Source organism: Tursiops truncatus, chromosome 8 (genome assembly GCF_011762595.2).
Source record: "Tursiops truncatus isolate mTurTru1 chromosome 8, mTurTru1.mat.Y, whole genome shotgun sequence".
Lineage (NCBI taxonomy): Eukaryota > Metazoa > Chordata > Mammalia > Artiodactyla > Delphinidae > Tursiops > Tursiops truncatus.
Genome location: NC_047041.1, coordinates 18,304,978 through 18,321,317, shown reverse-complemented (window position 1 = coordinate 18,321,317; position 16,340 = coordinate 18,304,978). Strand labels below are relative to the sequence as shown.

Sequence of the window (16,340 nt, the reverse complement as noted above, 5' to 3'; positions counted from 1 at the left end):
CAGGGTGAGTCTAAAAATTACCACCCCAAGACTCCCAGGTTTACATGTAACAAGACTTAATTGAACTTCTCCTGTCTGTGTCCCAAATTCCAGAGAGGGAATCTGTTGATGCATCCTGCATAGGCGTCTGCCCTTGGCCACTCACTCACTGAAGGCTTTGTGGTGAGTGTCCTGTCTGAGTCTGCTTGGGCCACTATAACAAACTGCCACAGACTGGGGCGGGGTGGGGGGGCTTTGACAACAGTTAAGTTTCTCACAGTTCTGGAGGCTAGAAAGTCCAAGATCAGGGTCCGGCCAGCATGGTCAGGTTCTGGCAAAGGCCCTCTTCCTGGCTTTCAGGTGGCCCCCTCCTTGCTGTGTCCTCACGTGGCAGAGAGAGAGAGGGAGAGGGAGAAGGGGGGAGAGAGAGAGAGGGAGGGAGAGAGAGGGAGGGAGAGAGGAAGGGAGGGAGATGAAGAAGGAGAGAGCAAGGGAGCTTTCTCTGTTGTTTCTTCTTCTTATAAGGGCACTAATCCTATTGGATGAGGGCCCCACCTGTATGACCTAATTTAACATTAATTACCTCCTTAAGGCCCTGTCTCTAAACACAGTCAAACTGGGGGCCAGAGCTTCAAATATGAGTTTGGGGGTGGAGGGTATAGTATCCAGTCATGTAGTATAACATGGCTCTCAGAATCTACCCTTGAGCCTTGTAGATTAGAAGGCGGCTTTATCAGGCCCCTCACAAAGAGACCACCATAGATGGGAAGGCTGAACACGATGCTAAGATGACCCCAAATGCCAGATGAGAATCTGAACCTCTTGTCAATACACTGCATTTGGGATGGATGGCTCTGTGGTGTACATATATGCGTGCACGGATGTTTGTGTTTGTAATATACATATACGCACATACACATCTGTATATAAAACTAGAGAGGACTCTTTGGAGAAGGAATGAAGGAATGTTTGAGGAAGGCTTTGCATCCTTGTCATCTGTTAACACACTGTGATGAGCTGCTCTCCATACTGGTTTACACATGGAGTTTGAAATTAAGTATAAATTCCCATTTCTCACACTCATGGGTTCTCTGTCCCTCAGAGGGGCTGTCAAGAAAGAGCAGGATTTACAATTTGCCAGTCTCTTAGCTCTGCGTTCCAGAGGAATTAAGGCTCTCTTATTGACAATGGCTTAACGTAGAGTTTTTAATAAAATAGGTGATGTGGGAGCACGCACTCCCGTCACCTGTGGCTAAACAGGTGCATGGGTGCCGGACCAGTGCAGGGCGCCTTTTGCGGCATTAGGCTCCCAAACCAGTGGGATACGTGCTTCTACGGAGACCAGATGATGAATATATTTTTAAACTTGGAACCTGTGAATCACTTATTATTTCTGAATTAGGAGTCAAAACATATGAATAATCTCAACAGGGTTTCAGCAGATGTATTTTGCCTTTAAGGTCGCTTAGCTTTGGGGAGATGGTTGGGGGTGATAGGGAGCAAGGTCCAGTTTGATTCTGTCTGTGACTCTGAGGAATCCATGTCATGTCTGCTCAATTTACCAGTCATGGGGAGTGTTACGCGAGGCACATCGCCACGGGGTCAGGGTAACGCAGGGAAGCAAACAGCCTTCTTTATTTTTTAATACATCAGTGTCACCAGTGCTCACAGCAGAGTGGTGAGTAGGTGGGCTCTGGTAGCTGTGTGTTCACAGCTATGATGATTGAAGAGGCAGCCGCCTGCCACAGAGTTCTCAGGTTTGCCTCAGATGCTTCTCCCACCCTCCCTTCTCTCCCGGCATCTCTCCCCCAACCTCCTACCAAACAAGGTCCGGAACTGAGGTGTTCTGGAATGCCGCCCTTGCTAAGCTCTGGGATTAGGGCCCGTCGTTTGGAAAGGGGGACGGTGGGAGAGGAAGAAATACCCAAACGTTAACCCCTTGAGCCCATAGCACTGAGAGGCCTCACCGTTTCAGCCATGGGCAAATCAGTGTCTCTTGGCCACATCCCTGAAACCTGAGAGTTGAGCACCAGAAGGAGACAGTTAAGCCGAGCCAGGCTGATGAAAATCTCTCTGTCCTTAATGACTCTGCCGGGCACACCTGCTCCAGCCTCTCACTCGCTCTCATTGTCAGAGGGACCCAGGTATTGAATGACCACCCAGTGCAGAGCGCGGCTCAAGGGGGCCGTGGAGGAGGGGGGTCATGAGCGAGAGGGAGGCCGTCTCTTGTCCTCAGGGAGCTTGCATGTGACTGGGGGCATGTTTAGGCTGACCGGGTGCTCAGGGAATGGCTGAGGCCCGGGGAGCAGGAGTCACCAGCCCTTAACTGACTATACCCTGCGCCAGGCACATACCCTAGACCCTCCCCCTCCCCGTCTGCCTGTTTTCCCTTAAAATTTTGCTGGAGTTTAAAAAAAAGACAACGGGAACACACACACTCATTTTAAGAAATGAAGCAATACAGAGATATATAAAGAGTTAACAATATTGCTTATCCACCCTCCTCTAAGGCAACTCATGTGTATTTTATTTTTATGAAATAATTTTTTTTTTTTTTGGCCGCACCACACGGCGTGCGGGATCTTAGTTCCCCGACCTGGGGATCAAACCTGTGCCCCCTGCAGTGGAAGCACGGAATCCTAACCACTGGACCGCCAGTGGAAGGAAGACTTTCAAACTTACAGACAAGTTCCAAGAATAATACAGAGAACTCCCATATCACCTTTACCAATTTGGGGGTTACCAGTTTTTAACTTCGTGCCCCTGGGTTTCTTCCCTGATCTCATGGAACCATGCAGCAGCCTTTGGTGGTTGAAGGTAGGTGGGATTACTCTTTTTAGACATGAGGAAGCCACGGCCCAAAGTTGTTGAGCAATGTCCCCAAGGTCGCATAGCTGTCAGATGGTGTGGCCAGGATTCCCACACCATTCCCCCATGACATCACCCGTGTTTTAATTTTGGTCGTTCCTCCTAGTACTTCTTTTTCAATCAAGGCTGCAGAAAGTGCATCCACTTCGTTCACAAGGAGGAGATGGTAGGAAAGTAAGAGGTGAACGCCTGCGTCCCTTTGTCCTCCCCGAGACCAGTGACGTCCCCTCCCCCATTCTGGGTTTGGATAGTGGGAGGGGTCCAGGGCATATGCTGTAGGAGTGGCTCCTTGCTCCAGACCCTTCGGCTTCGGACAGCTAGATGAGGTCTTTCAGGGTCAAACCTGACCCCCATCAAGGAAATTCACTCCACAAATGCATTTTTTTTCCCATGAAGAGGCACCAGAGAACAGAACGAACAGAGTATCCATTTTCATGGAGAGACAAATTTGCTGTTGCCGTTTGGCTGGACCCGGGTTTACGCAAACTCTTGGGACTGACCGTGTCCTCCTGTGTGAAAGGAGAAGACCGCAGTGCGCTGGTGTCGCACCTCGCGTCCCTGCTCCATGCGTCCTCCTGGATGGAAAGGTTGCACAGGCTGAACCCAGAGGTTCTGCCATTTGAAGGATCTTCTCTGAGCTCTGACTGGAATCCCTCCCTTCTGCCCAGACGTGGGTGGTGCTTTTATCTAAGGCCACCTCTGCCTCAGCTGGTCTTAAGACAAGGTGAATCCACTCCTCTGTACTGAAATATCTGGAAGGGAGTCTCCAAACAGGAGCCTCATGACCCTAGTCTCCCTCGTCCATTAACCATGCAGAGCTTTCCTGGCAGCGGCCCCTCTGTCCTCGTTCCTGCCTGTGGGGACAGGTCAGGTCATTGGGGACTCAGTTGGGTCCTTTGGGGTTGGTCCCAGGAAATCTGCCCACGAAGGAGCCAGACGGACAAGGTGGTGAGGCCCCTCACGTCTGATTCAGGGAGCTGAGCGTTATTGCTCAGAGTGGCCCTGGCTTTGTCTTTGTCAAGAGTGGGGTTGGGCCGCTGGGCTGCAGTACAGCAGGGGGATGAGAGCTGGGGTGGCAGGCAGACATTCTTGCCTCGTGAGGGAGAGTCTGAAAGCTTATTCCGTGGATACCCTCACAGACTCGGCTGAAGCTAGAGGCCTAGGTCACATGACCTGGGAGGGAGGCCACTCCTGGCCTGAGGACCCCATGAGCCTCCTGTGCCTGTGAGGGGCCACCCTGGGCTCTCCACTTCCCAATCCACAGCAGAGTTCCTGCTTCACAAAATTATACTTATTTACTTTGCAAACAGCTATGGTGTTCCCCGATGGTTCTGGGTGTGAGGGCTTCATCTCCCCCAGCGGGTCATAAGCCTCCTGAAGGCCAAGGCCTTGTCCTTTGTTCTTCACCTGGGGCAGAGGCAGGGGGTGCTGGCTCCTGGACCCCACCTTGGGCCCTGCGGTTCGGGCTCCCTGCCTCCTGGCTCCGGTTGCACGACATTTTCTTGCCTGCCCCCTTCCCTGCACCCCTGCCCCTAGGAATCACACACCCTGGGAACCGCAGTGTCTTCGCAGGGTCAGGGCCTTCTCAGCACGAGGGGGATGTTGATGTGCCCTCCTGGTGCAGCTCCTCTCATGAGAATCCCTGCACCGGACGGTTCTTCTCCTCCACTGCAGCCCATAGGTCAAGGGGTTCTCGGAGTGCCCCGTCGACCCACCTGTGTTGGAACCCCATGGGGCGCGTGTTAAAATCTCTTGGCCCACAGGGATGGGCCGGAATCGGAACCCTGGAGTGGGAGTAGAAATCTGTATTAAATAAGTTCCCCAAATCATTCTGATGTGCACTGAAGTTAGAGAACCACTCTAGTGGTCTGAAGCCCCCATGCCCCACCCCTGTAAACACACACACAGACACAGACAGACAGGCAGACAGACAGACCCATACACACCCTGTTAAGTGACTGCTTCTGCTGCTGAGACACCTCTGCCTTCCAGGTGTGTGGCTGGGTGGGCGGGAGTGCCTCAGTACGGAGCCGGGTGGGTTCTTGATTAGGACCCATGTCAGGGGTTAGAGGAAGGAAGGGTTATAAGGGGGATATCAGAATGGGGTTCTTTGGGCCTGCTGGGGAGCCAGAAGGGCTCAAGGAGGGGGCTGTTCCGTCTCTGCAGAAGCCTGAAGCTGCCACCCACGTGGCCAGCCCATGACCACACAGATCTCTGACTCTCTCATCAGGTGTCACGTGTGCACCTGAAGCAGGGTTTGGGAAGGGTTATGTGATTAATCTTGTGCCCTGGAGAATGCAACTGAGCACGTGTCTTAGAATGGAGTTGCAGAATCCCGGTGCTGTCTCCTCTTGGACGGCTGAAGACTGGGTGCTGAGGGTGGGAAGACCTCCCTCGCTCTCATTACCTCCCGCCAGTATCACGAGTGATGGGAGGCAAGTTAATAAAGATCGGACTGGAAGGACGCAGGGCTGGGACTCAGGCCTGCCTGATCTAAGCCTTTAGTGCTTAGTTTTGATAGGACTTTTGGACAATTTCTTTCCCTTTTGGGGAGCTTAATCTCCTGACCCCTTGTTCCTGCCCCGTCTGGCACCTTGCTTTTTTAGTTCAGTGTCCATGTCTACAGCAAAGAGTGAGAAATGTCTAGAGCCGCATGGCTTCCTTAGGAAGGCTGAGGATCCCGAGGTGTCAGTGGTTTGGAGGCACGATGCTCCTGGGAGCTGCAGCGTGAGCTCGCCCTCATGCCTGCCCCGTAACAGCCAGAAGCACCTCTTTGGGCGATTCATCCCAGGCCGAGGCAGGGCGGTCAGCAACTTAGCCTGCTGTTGCTTCATCAGTGGGCAGCCTGGATGCCCACTGGGCAGACCCCCAGCTGCATCTGCAGAGGCCACGTGAGTGGTGGCTGAGCCGTGGTTGTGGCGAAGGCGGATGCCATCCACATGGGTGCAGTGCGAAGGGTGAAGATTTCAGCCCCCGGACTCAGGCGGTCCTGGCTTTGAATCTCGACTCCCGACGCTTTTTTAGCTGTAGAGTCTTAGACAGGTTACTTAAACATCTGACCCTTAGTTTTCTCGCCTACAAAACGGGAGGCGAACACAGCAACGAGCTGCTAGGGTATGTGATGTTACGAGGATTTGGTGAGGTGAAGCCATGAAACCCTTCTTAGCACCTGGTCCGCGGTCAGCATGAAATGAGGGTTAGCAGCAGGGTGTGTTCCCAAGACACTCGTGAGCTTGCAACCTGAAGCTTAGGTCCTCAAGGATAGCCAGCATCTGACTTGGGGTCTGGCTGTTGGAACCCTGGGCTGGCTTAGAAGGGGCCTGAGTTGGTGCAGTTTGCCTTCCCCGGAAGTGGGCACCCACCTGTCATCTGCCCCTGTGTGCCATTTGTCCTACCCAGACTCCCTCCACCGGGGCCCTGGAGCAGCAAGGGGAGGGACATGATGACAGGACCCAGGGTGCATCCAGGTGCCAAGAATCTGTCCAGCAGCCTTGACTTTTAGCCTGGGGTCTGGATGGGAGGGGGACCGCTGCAGCCCCAAACCCGTTTGAAGCCCCATACGGTTCACTCTGCAGCTCTGGGACCACTTAACTTCTCTCTTCTTTACTTCGCTTTGAAAAGAGTCAGCAAAATCCTTGTTTCCATAAGCATTTTTCTGGCTGTAAAAAGCTGAAGCCCAAACCTGTTATTATAGCTGTTCATGCTATTTTAATCTGCTCTGTTTAGAGGTAAGAGGGTAGCAGTGACTCTGCAATTACCGAGTACATTTGATCCACGGCGCAGCTACCGGAGCCGGTGGAGAGCCCTCCGAGTGGGATGGTGCCATGTGTGGCAAATCGCTTTCAAATTTACTAAAAATATGCCCCTCTGCAGCCGTGCAGATATCATAATTTTCCTCCCTGAGGCTTATTGAAATTCCCGTTCGCTTCCTGCCATCCGCTCGCGCCCAGCACGTGTCCCGTGGCCCTCCTGCCTGTTCCCTTTCATTCTTTGTCTTGGCCCTCTTGGCCAGATTCTGTCTGGTCTCCCTTGCCCTCCGCCCCACCCCACCTGCTTTTTCTTCCTCCCTCTTGATTTTCTGCTCACAAATATTTTATATTCTACTGACTGGCACGCTAGTGAAACCATTTGCGTTTGCCATCGTCAGAAGAAAAATACTTAGCATTCTAAATCTATCAACTATTTCAAATTTAAACAAGCTGGCCCAGCGCTGCGCCTCCTCCATACAGTAATTGTTGCATCCCCAGGCTCCCTGTTCTATCTCTGTTCCTATTTCATTCACTTTTCTATTTGCAGCTGGTGCAGAATACGGGCTTCTCCCCCTCCCTCCCTCCTGCAGCCCGCTTTGTAGCCAGTGACCTTGGCTTTCCTGAGGGCTGCACTGTAAATGAAATGTGGCATCGCCACATGTATCTTGATAAAATATATCAGTGGATGAATTGCTTTTCATATTGATTTCCTTGGACGAGCAGGGTGTGTGTGGAAATCGTGTGTCTTAGTGAGAGTCCTAGAGAGAGGCAGGATGCCGAAGGAAGGGCAGGCTTTGTTTTTCTCTCACTTAGGAAAAGTTTCTGCTTGTTAGCTTGGGAGAGAGGCCTCTTGGCTCTGTAAGCTCACCCTCTTTGTAGGAGGAAAAAGCAAATGTCACCAGGGCGTGGCCTGTCACCAGGGAGGGCCATGCCATCCCAGTGACTGCCTGGGGTCTTTGGGGTGAGCGTGCATCTGGATGACCCCAGCTACTTTGTTATTGGAGAGAGCTGAGAAACTGTCTAGCCTTACTGGGGGCCCAGCAGCGTGGAGGGTCATGGATGGGCAGATGTATTTGTACGTGATCTTTATACCCTCCCCCTGGCCACTTTCCACTTTCACGTGTCAGGTTAGTTGAGATGTGGCACTTTTGAATCCAGGACCGATGCTGTGGCCCAAGGGAGCTATGGGGTTGTGCTTGACCAGGTGTAATTCGTATGTGTCAGCATCAATGCATGGGCGTGCATCAGTGTGTGTGCTCGCACGTACGTGCACATAAAGAGCTGCGTGAGCCTTGCGTTTGGGCTGAGTGTGAATGCAGATAGGCGGCAGTCTCCAGGCTTGCGGTGGCTGTTATTAGCGAGCTCTGGACAACGGAAAGGACAGTATCCAGCGAGGTGATCAAAACTTCATTTTCTCTCCTCTGCAATTGCCTTCCCAATTCCCTCTCCCAACTGCTCCTAAACAAAATAGATGTGTTCAGCCCTCTATTCTATCCAAGAAGTGAGCAGATAGTTGAATCTTTTTATGAGGCTACATAAATGTAGCTTAAGGTGATAACTGTGTGTGCATGTGTATGCTCATGTAATAAAACGCAGTTAACTGGAGTATTTGGGGATGAAGCTATGGCAATTCATTACATTTTCTGGCTCACTGAGGCTTAACTAGAGAATCCCTTTGGTTATAAGCTCTGCTGAAATGCTTTGCAAACAGAGCAGTACATTTTCCTTTGTAAGTACCAGGTAGTGAAGTAATCGAATCCTTCGACATTTCATGATCTTGCAGCATACGCGGGCTAGGTAGTCTTTGGTTATCATTTAAGATTGTACGTGTCGTATGGAAGGTGTAGAACTGGTTTGAATTAATGTGTACGCCAAGAAGGTGGTTCTCACTGGGGATAATTTTGGCTCCCAGGGCACATCCAGCAATGTATGGAGACATTTTTTGTTGTTACACTAAGGGAAGCTGTTACTGGTATGTAGTAGGTAGAAGCCACAGACACTTCTAAGCTCCCTACACGATCAGGACCATCCCTTTCCCCAGCCCCGCCCCACTGCAAATAATTATTTGATCTAAAATGTCAATAGCGCTGAGATTGAGAAACGCCAATTTAGGATATATTTTTAAACATTTTTGTCCCCAAATTTTTACTTAATTCTTGCACACAAAATATTTTGTTTTCACGGGTCTGGCTTTTCCAAAGAATCAGGTGCTGGAAGTGTTCTGAATTATTGAAGCCTCTAATTCATTGACATTTATTGTTCCACAGAACAAATAGGGAAGCCTGCCAGTTTGCAGATAGGCAGGCCTGTCCCCAGATGGCCCGCCAGTGAATGCCCAGATTCATCGAATCATTTAGGACCATTAAAAACCATTAGGGCCACACTAGCTTTAGATTAAACTAAGCAGAATAAATAATCCCAGAGGGGGCTGTAGTTTTTACCCTTTTCTCTTTGTCTTTGCAACCCAAACTAAATTCCCAGAGACTTACCAGAACTTTCTGGTGAGACACAGTTTATTCTACTTACTGCAGATCAGGGACAATCTGGGATTGGCATACTTAAAAGTGCTTCCGGAGTACGTAGACACGTTCATTGGTTTTGAGTGGCCCTGAGTGAGCCTCTGCAGTGTCTGTCTGGTTTGGGTTTGGTGGGTGTACCCAAGGGCAAATGGGGTGGGGATCTTACATACTCTGCATCTTTGACTCTCTTCGAACACATCATTGGAAGTCAGTGGATTCATATACTAAAAAGTCTTTTAAGCAAAATCTAACTGGTTTGGGAGAGTTAGGAAAGCTTTAGGGCCTCTCTTATTAGAGTAAAGGAAAAGCTTTCACTGTGAACTTAACCTCAAATGAAACTTCGGTGTCAAATGTTCTGGAACTATTACGTGTCATTTTATTAACCCATACCCTTTCTGTCTAGAACGCTGTAAGAGTCTAGTTACATGAAGTCTGTGTGTCTGGTGAATGCGTGTGAGTGGTTGAAGAAAAGATGTTCAATGCTTGGTTTAATGTGCAAATTACCAACCCATGGTGACCTCTGTCGGGGGTTCATTACTTCATATAAACTAAAAAGGAAAAAGGTGTCCCTGCAAGACACAGGGGGTGGAGTCATGCAGCTGAAGCATGGGGTCATCTCTCAAGTGGAATTTTAGAGCTGTGCCTTACAGTGTTCATCAGAAGGGGCGGCTGCAGGGAAAGAGGTCTGGAGGTAGAGGTAGGTGTCCAAGCGTCTTGGCCTGGTAATGCTGCGTTCTGGCTGTGTGACCTTGGACAAGTTGCTTAACCTTCCTGAGGCTCATGAGGACAACAGCACCCATCCTGCCCTGTGCAGACTTATTTGGGGAATCAAAGGATGGGAAAGCACTCTGTAAATTGCAAATAGCTGAGTAAACATCAGGCACTTGGGACACTGTTCCATCGTTAAGCAAGAGTAATGCCATTTGTAAACCGGGTTTTGAGTACATCCCGAGCGTCGTTTGTGAGAGGAGTCCGGGCTTCTCTGCACGTACTCCTAAGGAGGTCGGGTACCACAGATCTCTCCATCTGCCGTTTTCTAGCTGAGATGCTAAATAGAGTCATGGGTGTACCTGGGGTCTTTCTCGTTCCAGTGTAGCCTCCGAGGGGGGCTAGATGTGTCTCCCTTCCTCCCTCTCAGATGGAATTGTATTTATAGCCTGGTATAAATACAATCAGAAGGTTCCTATAAAACTCTGTTATTACTGCAGCACAAAGTTAGACATGCTTGAGGTTTCGGCTTCTTGGCTCTTCCATGTGGCAATGAATATTTTATGGGAAAGGAAATACTTAGTGTCTGACTCTTTTTATAGTGCAGCTACTCACAGGGCTGGTAACCTTCCAGATCTCTCCAAAATCAAAAGCGTTGCCTGTCCATCTCTCTGCTCCTTTCTTCCCAAAATCCATCGCCGCTCCGCCTTGCTGAGGTTTCCGTGTTCTCTTGGTGAATGGGTCGATTCACGCGCTGTGTGGGGTGCACTTTCCGATCCTAATGAACGCCCTAAACCAGAGGAGCTGGCCACTCACCAGCTCCGCCCCACCCCTGCTGGCACTTTGCGGCTCTGGTCGGCCCTGGGGGAGGTGTGCTGGCGGGTTGCCCTCTGGGCTGTCAACTTGAAGGCCTCCATCTGCATTTCCTTCCATGCTGCCGAGTGCCCCGTAGCCACCAGAGGATGGGACCAGCCTCTCCAAAGTCTACCCTCATCTTGGAATTCAAAAAGGAATCGGTGAGTTTGAAGTCCAGCAGAACCCAAGAGCTCTTCCCTTCCAAGGCCTGAGCTTGGGGCTGGAGGCCTTGCCATGGGCCACCATCAGGTTGGTGAGATTTCCCTCTCAGGCCCTCTTACTGGGGGCCCTTCAGTGACCGCATGTGTAAGGCTGGAAAATGGGGCCTGGGTGGTCTTGGCCCTGGCTTGCTAGGTCCAGGCCTTTAAGTAGAAGAAAGGGGTCTCCTGGCAGGTCAGCGTCCATGGAGGTTGCTCCTCTGGCAGCCTGAGGCCATCCTGGCACAGGTGATCAGCTGGTTGACCTGATGGTCCTCAGACACGTGTCATGACTACAGCGGCATTGCAGACCAGCTTTGTGGCCAGGTGACAGTGCCTCAGGTAGATAGCTCACGGGGCCCTCCCCAGAGGCCCTCACAGGCTGGAAAAGTGCTTAGGTCTCCCGTGGGTGTGGGCAAAGCAGCCTGGGTCTTTTTTTGTGTGTGTGTGGCTTAGTTTTCCTTTTATTATTATTTTTTTTTTTACATCTTTATTGGAGTATAATTGCTTTACAGTGGTGTGTTAGTTTCTGCTTTATAACAAAGTGAATCGGCTATACATATGTTCCCATATCTCTTCCCTCTTGCGTCTCCCTCCCTCCCACCCTCCCTATCCCACCCCTCCAGGTGGTCACAACAGCCTGGGTCTTTTGCCCGTGCCCAGGGCGCCCCAGCGTGAAGAGCATGGCGGGCTCAAGTGCAGCTTCTGAGACACAGGAGCAGAGCTGGCTGGGCATCACCACTGGCTCAGGACAGTTTTTTCGTAGCAAGGGTGGGTCTGTGAAAAATGCTTCCCATAATCTGCATGGGGACCCCACGCTTCATTTAATGGGGCCCCGGGCATGCGACGTTTCACCGTATCTGCCTTCTGCTCCATGCCTGGTGTTTGTCTTGGCGCCAAAGTAGGTCCAGGGCGAGAGTGATTTGCAAACCTCCGGCGACTTTGGTTTGTTCTCCCAACTCTGATTGTGTTACCGCCAAATAGAGCTGTATTTCCTCAGTACAGCTTTGTACTGGGTTTTCCTCTGTCCTCTTTTTCCCCTTCATCTTTCCTCTTTTTTGGTCTTTAGACCTTGGTGGCACAGGGTGGGCAGGGAGTAGAGGGCTTCTGGGCTTGTAGGCTCACAAGCTCAGCTGTGTCTTCAGTTGTGAAGGTGAAGAAAGGGTTATTTTGGGCTTCCCTGGTGGCGCGGTTGTTAAGAATTCGCCTGCCAATGCAGGGGACATGGGTTGGAGCCCTGGTCCGGGAAGATGCCACATGCCGCGGAGCAACTAAACCCGTGTGCCACAACTACTGAGCCTGCGCTCTAGAGCCTGCGAGCCACAACTACTGAAGCCCGTGCACCTATAGCCCGTGCTCCACAACAAGAGAAGCCACCGCAATGAGAAGTCTACGCACCGCAACGAAGAGTAGCCCCCGCTCACCGCAACTAGAGAAAGCCCACACACAGCAATGAAGACCTAACACAGCCAAAAATAAACAAATAAAATAAATAAATTTTTTAAAAAATGGGTTATTTCTTATTTTTAGTAGTTTGGAGTGGGATCAGCAGATGGCTCTCTGGAGAAACTGAGCACAGCATTTTCTACCTGGGATCAGCTACACAGTGAGGACATTTAACACAAGTCAGCATTTAGGGTTCACCAGTTTGATGGGAGGGGTGGATATAGGCGAGGCTAGAAGAACTGAAATCCTCAAATGTTCTAAAAGCGTCATTATTGGTCTTCACTCATATTTTAACTAGCCCTCCCCACCTGTGAAATAAACGATGAAGATGGATGAAAGAAATGTAACCAGAGAGAGAATGAAGAGGGAAAGCTTTTACTAAGCGTCTGTTGTATAAGAGACACTGCCTTGTGCTTTTAAATGAATACCTTTCAGGTTAATTCCAAAGCTAAAGTTCAGCAATTCCCTGGTTCTGGGATCTGGGTAATCCATAGATGGGATCATTGGTCCAGGGATCAGATAACACACCAGTATTGAGCGTCTCATTCCATATCTAGAGATGTGCCAGATACCATGGAAGATTCAAAGATGTACATGGTGTGATCCCGTCTCTCAGGGGTTAAGGCCACACACCATACACACACATGTATGTACACACACATGTGCATGCACAGAGGCAGACATATGTTAGAGCAGCTCTACATTCCAGTGCCCCAGGAATTCACAGGGCACTGTGTCCTGGGTATCAAGAAGGTGACATGAGGCACTCTTTCTCCTTAGCAAAGCCTTATGGGCTGCCGTGATGGAAAGTGTGGGCACCAGCAGAAGGTTAGGACAGAAAAACTCTCTCCTCAGAATGTATGGTTGGGACTTCCGTGGCAGTCCAGTGGTTAAGACTTTGCCTTGCAATGCAGGGGGTGCAGATTTGATTCCCGGTTGGGGAGCTAAGATCCCACATGCTTCGGGGCCAAAAAACCAAAACATGAAACAGAAACGATATTGTAAGAAATTCAGTAAAGACTTTAAAAATGGTCCAGATCAAAAAATCTTTAAAAATCAAAAATAAAGGTATATGGTTAATGAATGTGGTAGGCAGAATAGTGCTTCCACACCCCCCAAGATGTCCATGTCCTAATCCCTGGAAACTGTGAAGATGTTACTGGCAGAAGGGAATTAAGATTGTTAATCAACTGACTTTGAGACAGAGGAGTATCTGGGATGATCCAGGTGGGTCCAGTGTAATCACAACGTTCTTTAGATGTGGAAAAGGGAGACAGAAGAGTTAGTGTCAGAGTCAGAAAAGGAGACATGAGGGTGGAAGCAGAGAACCAGAGGGACAGCTGCCTGGGAGAAACTCTGCCTGGTGTCGCTGGCTTTGAAGATGGAGGAAGGGACCACGGGCCAAGGAATGAGGGCAGCCTCTAGACGCTGAAAAAGGTGAGGACACAGATTCTTCCCTAGACCCTCCAGAAGGAACACGGGCCTGCCCACACCTTGATTTTAGCCCAATGAGACCCACTTTGAACTTCCTGCCTACAGAACTGTGAGATAATATATATGTTTTGTTTTAAGCTGCTAACTTGGTGGTAATTTGTTATAGCAGCAAAAGGAAACTAATACAGTGAGGTGGAAGAAATTGGAATGGCTGGTCCTCAGGGGAAAGGGGACCAGTGCTCTTCGTTTTACTGTTCTCAGGAGGTCCTGCAACACGAAGTGATTTTTTTTCATCCCTCCCCAGAAAGCCAAGCAGGACTGACCCTTATCCCTCCCAGCTTCTTGTGCAGCTGAAAGCAAAACAACCCTGCCCTTCCCTGTACCTCACTTCCTTCTGTGGGATGGCTCCTCTCTTCCCTGCAGTGCTGTGAATTCACTTTGTGGGTACAGATTCTCAAAGAGGGACTCCGGCTAAAGATGGAAGAGGGTTGCGTGGAATTCGGTTGAAGTCTTTCTGCCTTGAGGGACAGGCTTGGACCCTGGCCAGTGTGGTGTCTGGGTTCCAATGTCATTCTCCACCTTCCTTTGCTCAGGTTCTTCTTTTAACTTGTCTTCCTTGTGTGAAAACCTGGGTGAAGTTTTTAAAATAAGTAAGTTCTCCCAGGAAGGACTAAAAATAGCATTAGTTTTCAAGTCTTGGCGTTTTCTGAAGTTTCTTTACCGCTGTTTGGAGGGTAAGGTGCTCTGTGTAGGGCCACCCAAGAGTAGCTGTGGAAATGAGGTCTTCCTCCCATAAAGGAGAGGGCTGTGAGTTCATTGATCACAGATCTGTCCATAGGCTGTCAGGGTCAGGAGGAACATCCTTATTTTACAGATGGGGAAACTGAGGCTTAGGGAGCTTACATGGTCCATGGAAGAGCTTGCAAGTTTGTGACCGTCTGAGAGCGTTTCCCCTTACCAGCTCTGCTAGTATTGCCAGTTTGGGGGCGGTGGGTGAATTGTGGTGGTGACAGAGATCAGTTTTCCAGTGTTGCCCCCAAGAGATGAGTGAAACTCATCAGATAGAATATTGCCTGCCAAAGCGTTTGGTTTGGGAGGTTTTACCCTCTATCGTGGAACCTGAGAATAATGTTTATTGAGGATGACTTTATCTTGGGTGTTTCAGTTTTATTTTTAAGATTCAGGTGTAGGTTTAAGTGAAGGGCATCATCCTCCTTGAAGGTCATATCATGTTGTCTCTGGAGTTTATGACTTAGCTCTTTTCGCTGGGTAACGTGTCTGTACTTTCTCTTATTATCCTATTCTTCTGCCTCCCAGATCTCCACAATTGTCCCACGTTCTTTGTGACATTTCTTTTCTGGAAGTCTTTAAAAATATTCTAGGTTTTTTGTCTGTAATGCTTGAGTACCTTTATTCCTGGATACAGAGAAGGCCCAAGGACCTCCCAGGCTCTCTAAGTCCTCTGATTCTTAGAAGGTTAAACTATTACGGAAACTGCATCTGTGTCTTCTCTTATTTCCTGCAGGCAGGGGTGACCTTTGGGGGTTACATTGTTCAGATCAACCATTATCTCCCATTTGAAGTCTGCTACTCTCATCTCTCTACCAAAAGAGGAACTAAACCTCATTGTCATGGTTAAGGTCATAGCCGACAGCCAGCTAAAGAAGTCAATGCTCCCCACTCACACGGCTCCCCCACTCCCCAGCTCTCCCATCCTCTCTAAGATGCAAGTGTCTTGGGAAAGAAAGGGAGTAGAGGGTAAACAAGAAAGATGAAAAGGCTTCCTGTGGTCCTTTCCATCTCTCAGCCTCACTGGAGAAGGAACTTGGCTGGGTATAGGAAAGTGACCTGACGTGGATGTTCAGATGGCAATTAAGTATTTATTTGACCAGATCCGAGGATTTCCAAGCACCTCCAAATCCTTCCAGCCTGTTTGCAGTGACAGGCCTGGAGGCTTCCAGCAAGACGATTAGGGCGTGAATTAGATTGTGTCTTCTGGAAGGGAGCTGAAGTTCCTTGCCCACTCTGTTATAGTTTATTTCATTAAGGTTGACCATGTCCTTCTCTCTGGGCAGAGAGAATGAAGATGGGTTCCATGGAGAAGAAAATGAAGCAATGGCAATGGAGAAGGACTCCATCGATGGTAGGGGGCTTTCTGAGACCCTGATGGAGTCTTCCTCCTCCCCCCCAGTGAATGGTGCAGAGCTGGGGGAAGACCCTACCGGGCTGTTTTGAGCGCATCACCCCCTTCTGGTGATGAGTGCGGTGAGCCCCGTGCTTTGCACATGAGTGGTGCACAGGGGACAGCTCAGGTGAGCCCTGCTCTCCTGGTTGGCTCACACAGAAGGCAGCAAGTGAGGACTGGCTTGTGGGGCCCTTGGGAGGAGCCTGTCAGGAACCAGGATGAGAGGGTGCCCAGGATCGGTTGACAGTCCCACCTACGAGTCCTCTGTTCCCAAGCTGGAAAGAAAAGCAGGTAGCAGGGAGAGGAGGAGGCAATTCTTAGGGTCGGGATGGGGTTTAACCCTGGGAGCTGCCCTTTCAGAGCATAACAGCCCATGTGACTGAAGAGTGGGTAGGGTTAG

The 16,340-nt window shown here is 50.0% G+C and overlaps 1 protein-coding gene across 2 annotated transcripts in view; it reads left to right on the top strand.

Annotated features, from left to right (window-relative positions):
* Nucleotides 1-16,340, top strand: part of LOC101317399 (uncharacterized) — a 199,503-nt gene that overhangs the window by 62,956 nt on the left and 120,207 nt on the right. The window contains exon 1 of one of the 2 annotated variants that reach the window (XM_073808175.1): nt 4,989-10,839. The exons of the other annotated variant lie outside the window; for it this stretch is intronic. Within the exon in view, the coding sequence (XP_073664276.1) occupies nt 10,229-10,839 (611 nt within the window). The 5' untranslated portion in view covers nt 4,989-10,228. Of the gene's footprint in view, nt 1-4,988; nt 10,840-16,340 lie in introns of those variants that run through there. 2 annotated transcript variants of the gene reach the window in all.